General features: G+C 36.2%; 1 protein-coding gene across 2 annotated transcripts; it reads right to left on the bottom strand.

The window, feature by feature from the left end:
* Nucleotides 1–403: 403 nt before the first annotated feature.
* Nucleotides 404–9,242, bottom strand: LOC108219114 (uncharacterized). Of its 2 annotated transcripts, none has more exons than XM_017392399.2 (12): nucleotides 9,013–9,242; nucleotides 7,366–7,793; nucleotides 7,146–7,282; nucleotides 6,732–6,845; nucleotides 6,564–6,644; nucleotides 5,736–5,900; nucleotides 4,838–4,973; nucleotides 2,936–3,099; nucleotides 2,763–2,862; nucleotides 2,543–2,620; nucleotides 2,262–2,348; nucleotides 404–1,929 (listed from the first exon to the last, which is right to left on the bottom strand). In XM_017392399.2, the coding sequence occupies exons 2-12, from the start codon at nucleotides 7,681–7,683 to the stop codon at nucleotides 643–645; spliced, it is 2,667 nt and encodes an 888-aa protein (XP_017247888.1). In that variant the 5' UTR covers nucleotides 7,684–7,793; nucleotides 9,013–9,242; the 3' UTR covers nucleotides 404–642. The 2 variants fall into 2 exon arrangements, with proteins under 2 accessions (XP_017247888.1, XP_017247889.1); XM_017392400.2 differs by having other exon boundaries at nucleotides 2,579–2,620; nucleotides 9,013–9,154.
* Between the last annotated feature and the right edge of the window lie 424 nt (nucleotides 9,243–9,666).

Raw genomic sequence — 9,666 nt, 5'->3', positions numbered from 1 at the left:
TTCATACATTTACGCACTTTGTAGTTCATTTCAAACAAGTTACGCACTCTATACTTCATTGCAAACAAACCTTTTAATCGTAATATGAAATTGGTGTATATACAGTTGTCATAAAAGAAATTTTGATACTTTGAAACTAACAAGAATTTATAACATAGTAATAATGATACTAACTTTTACCACAAAATACTCCCAGACAAAAGAAGTGAAACTTTGATCTAATAAATTAAGGGGAACTTTTGTTTCTAGTTGTATTTAAAACAAATGAGGTTGTAGCCATCATATTTTCTGAAAATAACTAATTAATTTGTAGCACTTATATTCCCTGGCAATTTGCTTCACGTCTACCTAAATGAGCAAGAAAGTAGTGAAACGTCTAAGAAGAAAGAAAAACACAGAGAAAAATCCCCAAAAAAGTTAACGGTCTTAACTATGTGATTAAAAACTAACACAAAACTAAAATCCACGAAAGGTAGAGCTGTCTAACTATGGAACCAAAATCCACAAAGAACCTGTATGTACATGGCATCAGATCGGCTCTTGTGTATTTATGTATATAATCCTATCTCAACTTCTTTGTATAACAGCTTTCACATAAAGCCTTTTCTCACCATCAAAACTTTAAGTAACAAAGAAATATCCTTAGTGATTCCAGTACCTCAAGTACGGCTTACCCGTAGAATCAGGTACAGGAGTATTCTGATGTGGCAGGCTTGTCCATCCCATATTGTTGCCCTTTAGGCCACTTGAAGTGTCTTGCACATTCAAGTAGCTACGTTGATTAACCATCTGTGGTAATATATTACTTGTAGGAACCGCGACATTGTAGTTCACAGGCTGATTAAATCGTTGTTCAGGGATGAATGAAGTACGAGGACTAGGAGAAGGATTCAAGTTATTGCAATGAGATAAAACACTAAACAAGCTCTGATCTCCAATACCTCCATTTACAGAGCTCTGGTTTTGGCAAATAGTGTTTTCTAGACCAGACCAACCACCACGGCCTTGACTCTCTCCAGAAATCCAATTATGACTTGACATTTCATCACCAATCGGATGAGATTGGGATACTCCTGAAAGTTGTATGGTATTCGCAACCGCACCCCAATTCTGCATGTTAAGATTCGAGGGGGCAAGAGGGGCCGAGAAGTGATCTTGCCTTGGAAGTGCATGCCTAAGGCCATCTAAACGCATATTCTCTTGTATGCTCTGATGCATGAAAGGATCCTTCAACCTCTGATCAAGTGCCACGGGATGCAGCTGCTCCTTGAAATGTCCCACAGGTTGACTATTTTCAATCATCATATTTGCTAGTGGCTGAAAACTTAACAGTGCAGGTTTCTGCTCATAGTTATACTGTGAACTGCCTGGCCCCCTGAAGAATGATTGAAATTGCTCACTTTGCACTTGATTAGGGTAAGAACCTAAGAAAATATCATCTGCTTGTCTACTCATCAAATCTTTCCCATTATCTACTTTCCGCATGTCAGTTTTTAGATTTATCAGCTGAGTGGGATGCTCTTCCATAACTTGTGAATACCCACGTGAAAAATCATTCGCAGATGAGTAATCACGACTTACATGAGTAGGGTTGTAGTAGGCATTTGACATGCTAGCTGCTGGCCAAACATCACAAGCAACAGATAGAGGGTTTTCCTGGCTTAGAGGAACTTCCAACTGGCTCATGTTTTCTGTAAAATTTGATACATCAGGAAGTAAATCATCAGCTCCGGGCAATATGTTTTCATCAGAACCCATATCCATCGCATTAAACACATCATTACCACCCACTACAGTATTATGTTGCACATGATTCTGTGGGAAAATGGTAACACAATCACTTCCATCAACCATAACCGGTTCATTAATTGCTGCTGTATTATCAGTTTGCTGGTGAAATAAGCAATTGGGACTTTGTTCTTCTCCATCCTGACCAGCAAAACATCGAAGCAAAGAGGAAGGCGTGTTATTGATAATAATACAATCAACTAGGATTCCAGTCCTCTTGTCTTACCATTTAACCAAGTACAATAAATTTGTAAAAGGAAGCTCACATATGATTAAAACCATGTTATAATTTTGATTTACTATTTCTAACTTCAAGGTCCTCAACCCACTTCACCCCACCCCATTATCAACAAAACCACTGATATTACTTTAACATGTTTGTTTTTTAGTGCTAAATTCAACATCCATCACACGTACAAAGAAAATATTTAAGTAAAAAGGAAAGGTGATCCAGAATGAAAAAGACAACAAACCTCAAACGCAATGGATGGTTCACGCTTTGTAGTTGCATTATTCATTTGATCCTCAAGCAATCTATTAGATATCTCGCTTCCCTCATCCTGACCAAAAGGTAGAGAAACGAGTCAAATTGCTAGCCAGCATAATATAGTAAAGTTTGTTAAGTACGGAGAGGTAGATTATTGTGTAAGCGTTGTCGGAAATGAGTCTTCTGGTTATTTGAGAGTACTGTAATTTACCAGAACACAGAAAATTTACATTCTAATCAGACCCAAGGAATACAGGGGTAACAGACCTCTGTTGAACTTGAATCTGATTCTTCATCACCAACCTGATCATCTGACATGCTTTTATTGCTCTTTTTATCTTCAGCCTGATCAACATATTACAATGAATAATATCAATGAAATACAGCAACAGAAGACGTCTTCTTTCATGACAGATAACATGAATATTTGTAATACAAGACAGGACTACAAAACAGAAGGGGTTGCAAAACAGACTTTTTGGCATACCAGTTCTTTGCTTAAAGATTGCATCACTTGCCGCTTTTCTATTTGCCTTCTTCTCCAATTTGTCAGAGCTGCTGCAATGTCTACATTCGCCAACTTTGACCTGTAAGAACATAATAAAACTTTCAACCAACTAGGATGTTTTTCAAAATAAATTTACCTGACGAAATCCTTACCAGTGCACATGCAACTTATGGCGCTCTTCCTCCTCAAACACTTTGTATGGTTGCACATAATATGTATCAATGTCACCTAAAACATGATTAAGTGACTTGGACTGAATGCTATTGCTAGAATGCTTCATACTACTCTTAACACGTTGGTGTTGCTCCTTGCTAACCTGACAATGGTGAATGGTCATGTCAACAGATCAGAATTTTGCACATAACATGATAGAAGAAACCTGACTATCATCTTCTTAATCTACACAATGTGTCAAATTAGTGACCTTCATGAAGGCATATAGAAACAACCTCACTGGAGAGTGGGGAGTGTTCGTGTAACACCCCACTCTCACGTCGAGGAGTGTGAAAGCTTTAGTTCAGTTTATAAGCACAAGTACTACTACCAATTGCATTAACAAATCATGATCTTTTGGGGGCCTGTGGTGGGCTTGTGAATTACCCAAATTGTTGCATTTGGGACAATATATTTCGGATTCGGAATTTGGGAATTGACCCGATTTTCGACTCGGGATTTCACCTAAGTTGTCACTTATGGTATTATCCCACAATGTCAAGAGTTTGGAGGTGGACTAAGCCAACCGGTATTATACCACAATGGCTAGAGAGACTCGGGATTTCACCTGAGTTGTCACTTATGGTATTATCCCACAATGTCAAGAGTTCGGAGGTGGACTAAGCCAACCGGTATTATACCACAATGGCTAGAGAGGTATGATATGGGCCTATGGGCTATAAGTTTCAGCCTGACAAGGACGTCAAGAATTTAAGTGGAGGAATTTGTAACCACCAGTCCCACATCATGGAGTGTGGAGACTTATTTCAGTTTATAAGCATAGATACTACTACTGCCAATTGCATCAATGAATCATGATCTTTTGCGGGCCTGTGGCGGACTTGTGGATTCCCAAGTTGTTGCATTGGGGACAGTATATTTCAACTTATTTTCAGATTTGGAATTCGGGACTTGACCCAATTTTCGAAGACTCGGGATCTGACCCGGGTTGTCACTTATATTTGTAACATCCCAGTCCCACATCGAGGAGTGTGATTACCCAAGTTGTTACAAGCCAGTGTATTTCGGCTTATTTTCGGATTCGGAATTCAGGACTTGACCCGATTTCGAAAAAGACTCGAGATTTGACCCGGGTTGTCACTTTCGAATATGAGATTTTGGAAAAAAGACTCGGGATTTGACTCGGGTTGTCAGTGTTCTAATATGAAATGTTGTTGCTGATAAGGCAAAAGCTAATCCCATTTTGTAACAGATCCACAATTCACACGGAGTAAAATGGTTTTTATCATAGATTCTAGATTCTCCTCTGCATCATCAGCATATAGAAGTTTGGACCATCAAACAATCCATTAGTCTTTTTTTGTAATAGTGTGCTTAGTAATATTTACGCTAAACAACAAAGGTCACTCCCTTGACCTTTCCTCGGCCTCCCTCAGCCAGGTGGGTAAAAGAAGGCTTAAATGATTAAAGTTTAATCCAATCCAAGCTTTAGAACCATAGAGTTTACTTCTCAAAAAATGTACCTTGGAGTCTTGGATAGCTAGAAGTGAGAACTTCTAATTATTTACCTCCAAACATCAAAATAATCTTCAATTATTAAAATAAAAATAAACAATAGTTATATAACTTCCAATATGTTAATTATTTTAAGTGAATATTATACGACTAAAAATATAAAGAATGTCAGAAAATAAGATAATTTTTATAATCAAAATTTTAAACAAATATATAATTAACTTTTTCCCTTGGTATGAAAAAATATACAAACTTCAACACGTCAAGGTTTCAAATCCAACTAAACGTAATATAAACCGGGAAGATTATAATAGAATATGTAGTGTTTCTCTATAATACAAATCAAGGCATATCAAATTACTAACCTTGATGTATGACATATACTTGGCACCATCACCAGACTGGACATTACGCATCTGTATTTTTTCTCCCTTTCTTTTCCTTGCTACCACTTTGAGACCATCAGATGCATCATCATGAAAATCCTCCATAGAGCCTTTTCTGCATATGTTAATGCCGAAAAAAACAAGTAAACTCCTCACGCACAAAGTACATCAGAAATATCACCAACTTGACATTTAAGTGAATTTCAGTTAAAGTCCTGATCTTACTTGCATATTATCAAGTACGCACAAAGTACAATGCAAATCTAAAATATGATGCATTAATCCTAATTTGATAATATATTAAAGCATGCAGTCTATTTGGAACGAACAGAGTATCAAAACTTGTCAAGGAATTGTATTTAATGATAACAAAGAAGTCAATACTTCACAAAAAGTGGCAGAATATTAGCAAACGAGGCAGACAAGCTAAGGGCATTCTCCCGAGTGATTAATGAAAGGAAACAATAGGCCTTTAAAGAAGATGGGGAGAGTTTTTCTCTGCATTCTGCTCCTTCCTTTAAAAACCCTAACTACAGGAGAAGATTACCCAACCTTCCTTCATCTTCTATTCTCTCCGGTTCTCAACGCGATAATATATTCAACATTACCAATTTCTACAAAGTTTGTAATTCCATCATAAACTGGGTCATTGACATAAAAGATAGTTTCAGAAATCTTTGACACAAAGATAGGTTTGAAAAACAATACTGTTGTAGATTCCTGCAAATCATAGGCACAAACCTACACATCTACATGATTTTGTAAATACCAAATAATCAATTGCTTCAGACACAATTATACTGGTCAGCATATAAGAAACACATCAATGCAATAGCTAACACTAAAGAGCAACTATAACAGGTCAGACAATGATTACCGCTTCTGGGACTCCTGCAGTGACCTAAAGTTCAATTCATCACCACTACATGCTTTGTCACCCGCAGCTGAAGAACAAGATTCAGATGTAAGGTTCTCGTCAGATTCATGAACTGCAAATTTATTTGCATTAGTCGGCAAAGCTTTCTCAACATGCTTCCTGGACCTGCATAAAAGAAAGTTGTGATAAATGGAAGCTAAAAGTGCCATAGAGATACCAAAGAAAACATTGCAGTCTTTTAAGTCAAGAAAATTTAATAATCGTTTATATCAGATATTATGATCTCTATAACTAGTTAGAAAATACACAGATACTGGTTATTGTAGATTTATAATATTGACACAATCAGTTCATCAGCTTAAGGCAATTGACTGTCTCAGATGCAGATTACAAATCAAAATCTCTCATTTTCCTAAACCCGTATCATTTTAAGCTTGTGTATCATGACATGCACAAAAGGAGTGGGGGTAATCAAGTATACAATGCAACCTTGACGAAATTTTGTTGTTATATAAGCAACAAACTATATACAGATGCAGGATATGTTAGAATCACATTTCATTCTTACCTTGGCTTGTGCAGAAAATAAGAGAATATGCATTTCAAAAAAAATTACCATGGTCCTGCTAACCAGTAACAACTAGCAATTTCAGCTAACAATTAGACACATATTGAGATGTAAATTTTATTAAAGGGGCTTGTATATATATCCGAATTGAGGCACGGATGTCATAATCCTTTTATCCATAAATTTTACCGAGATTGTATAACGCCACATATAACATAAATCATCAAGGTCAGGTGAAGTAAGTAATAGAGTTCATCCACCTCCAGAAATTTTGCCCAATATCATTTTCAGGATCCATTTGTGACCATCTTGCTTTCAGAATCTGTAAATCCTTGATCATACTGTAAAAAAAAAAAAAAAAAGTAAAAGGTATTATAAATTGATCAAATGCAATGCCAGACAATAAGGAGGAGGTTTAGTTTGCATACTCATAATGGTAATTCTGTAGCTCCGAATAATACACCTTCTTGTTAGCCTTTACAAGATGTTCCTTTTTAAGAACAGCATCAGGATGAAGATCACCGGAACAAAGTGAGGAACTCCTGCAGATTGTAGAATGCAAAGCCATGATCAACTCAAAATTCCAAATTTTGCCAGTATATTCGGGAAGACCCATTTCTCTACATAATGCTTAGAGTTTACCTTAATAATAAGTAATAAAACTCTTGGCATATCATGATTTTAATTCTAATTCTCATCCAAACAATAACAATGAGATCAACTATATCTTGTCTTATTATTAATAAAATGAAGGGGGGGAAAAGCCAAATTATAGGACTATCCTGAAGAAAAACATGCATTAATAATACTAGTCAGTTTATAGGCAGGATAATAATACTTGCCATTTTATAAATGGATTCCCGAAGTGAAAATTATCTCCCGCAAGCAAGTCTTGGACAACTTGTTGAGCCTCGGTCCCTTCTGGCAGAAACTGAGTGAGGAAGCTTCTCTCTTTCTCAGATAGATGAGTTTGCCAGACCTGGAGAAAATAAAAGCACACTTTAACATGTACAAAAAGTGAATGATATGAATTGGTTCTGAATTTAAACATGATGGATTAACCTCAAACGAAAGCACGTCACTCAAATTTTCCAAGTCAAAAGTTCCTTGAGGAACATTGACTATGTCAGCTAATATATTGCGGCAACTGGGAACTGCATCAATAAAAGGTGACAAATCTCTCTGCGCAATGCCAACCTGCTCCTTCTTGGCCACGACACTCTTCCTAGTGTCATCCCACTCGAGAACTATAGTAGACGCGATGCTTGCATCACATTGTGGTGATGCTAATTTCTTCCTTTTCATACTGTGTTGCTGCCGAGAAGTGTAACCAACAACACTGGCAGAGCTTAAACGTTTCCTCCACTGATCAGCAGCCATTTCCACAATATTGTACAAATTACAAGCAGATCTCTGTAGAAAAGGTAAATAAAGATGCACTGTTGATCTTGGTCAAGAAATTACTTTGCTCCATGTGCACGCTGGATAATCTACGTTTAGAAAGGAACAAAAAATTAGCAAGCCCAAAAGGATGGAAATATGTAACTACAAATTTTCATTCTATAATTTGCACCACTAACAAAGCTCGACATCTACAACACAGAGTCTGGTCAAATCAGACTCTCGTCAAGTACTAAACTCTCTAAATTTCCACTTCAAGGAAATTAGCATGAAGTCAAAAACCTTTATAATATGCAGAAGCAATGGTTTAGCTACCTTTAAAGAAGCATACCATATCTGAAAAAAATTTAAGCATTCAGTTGAAATTGAAATCTTTAAAAAAAAAAAAGAAGTTAACTTTGGTCCATTGGAAAAATATGACACTTCCTAAACAGTCCATGACGTCTAGCGAATCTCATGAATTGATTTATAAACATCTTCGACAATCATTCCCAAAATTATATTTAGAAAATAATTTCTGACTAGCAGCACAACTTGTTTATCTCTTGCCTTCCATCTCAGCATTATCATCTATTACATACTGCTAATAATAATAATAATGAATTAACTGCAATATATAACTGCGTGACACAGAGATTAATTAATGGAGCTACCCCACGAATTTAACCATCCACCTAGTCCCATCGTGAAATTATATTACAACCAACAATAACATAAAAAGTTTCAAAGCCACATTAGCTGTCCTTTCTTGAAAATACTCTAAAGAGAACAGTCAAAAAAAATGTGCTTATGCAACCAAAAACACCTGACTCCCCTCAAAATGAGAAAAGAGAGCTGATTTCAATTCTAATAAGAACCTAGAATGCACGAGTTACAGACTACAAAGTTCCCACTAGTGTACTGAACTGTAACATCGCAATAACATCACAAACAAGACAAAAAACATAATCCTCTATTTCGAAAGCTTAAAACATTACCACCCAAACAACCAAAATTAAACAAAACAGACTACTGAAATAACAATCAACAAAAAAATCAAAATCAAAATTAACCAACCAATACTAAGTTCCACAATGCACATCGGTTAAATTATATTAAACCTTCTCCAAGGCCTAAAGATAACTAATTACAAAAACACATATACATACTCGAAGAAGGATTTCATTCGATTCCCACTTAACCCTTAATCATAACAATTGCAAAAAAAATAAGGAACAACCAAATTCGCCATTTTTTGGGATAAAAATACAAAATTGAAATACAGAGAATATAAATACAAGAAATCTGAAGAGGGGTCATAAAGAATACCTGTGAGAGCGGTGAAAAAAGGCGTAAGAAGAGCATAGAACGAAGGGGGCTAGAGAGAGATGGAACGATAAAAGAGGAAGTGGTAGTGGTGGCGGGCGCACAGGTATGTTATGTATAAACACAAAAGATAGGAGAGAGAGAGAGGGGGGGGGAGAGAGAGGGGGAGAGAGATAAGTATATGAAAGGATGAACGAAAACCAAAGGGTGTGTTTAATATGCTAAACTCACTCACTCACACCAATGCGTTTGTTGTTGTTTTGTTTGGTTGAATCAAACTGTTATCTGCTGTCTCCCTCACCCTCGAGGCCTGCCTAGCCTTGGTTCATGTCCAAGGTCGGTTATGTGAATTTTTCTCACAAGTGTAACCATTTTTATTACTTATCTAGTTATCTTATATTATTATTCTACTATCTAACGAGATTGGTGGTGATTTTTTGTTATAGTCCGAGTATGATTATGTGATTCGAGTTATAATCCTTTTCATTATTATATACGTCAAAATATGAATAACATGTTTTATGACTGTTTTATGACTATGACGTCGTTATTTGATTCGAGTTATAACCCTTTTCATTATTATATACGTTAAAATACGAATACTATATTTATGATTCTGTTATGGTTCTGATGTCGTTATCATCATCTGATTCGAGT

Source organism: Daucus carota, chromosome 4 (assembly GCF_001625215.2).
Source record: "Daucus carota subsp. sativus chromosome 4, DH1 v3.0, whole genome shotgun sequence".
NCBI lineage: Eukaryota > Viridiplantae > Streptophyta > Magnoliopsida > Apiales > Apiaceae > Daucus > Daucus carota.
The sequence above is the reverse complement of the archived record's forward strand: the minus strand, read 5'-3'. Positions and strand labels throughout refer to the sequence as shown.

Coding starts and splice junctions, on each gene's coding strand:
- LOC108219114 (XM_017392399.2), bottom strand. CDS start 7,683: ATGGCTGCTGATCAGTGGAGGAAACGTTTAAGCTCTGCCAGTGTTGTT. Junction 6,846..7,145: donor GGGAATCCATTTATAAAATG/GCAAGTATTATT, acceptor TACAATCTGCAG/GAGTTCCTCACTTTGTTCCG. Junction 5,901..6,563: donor ATTGGGCAAAATTTCTGGAG/GTGGATGAACTC, acceptor TCTTTTATGCAG/GTCCAGGAAGCATGTTGAGA.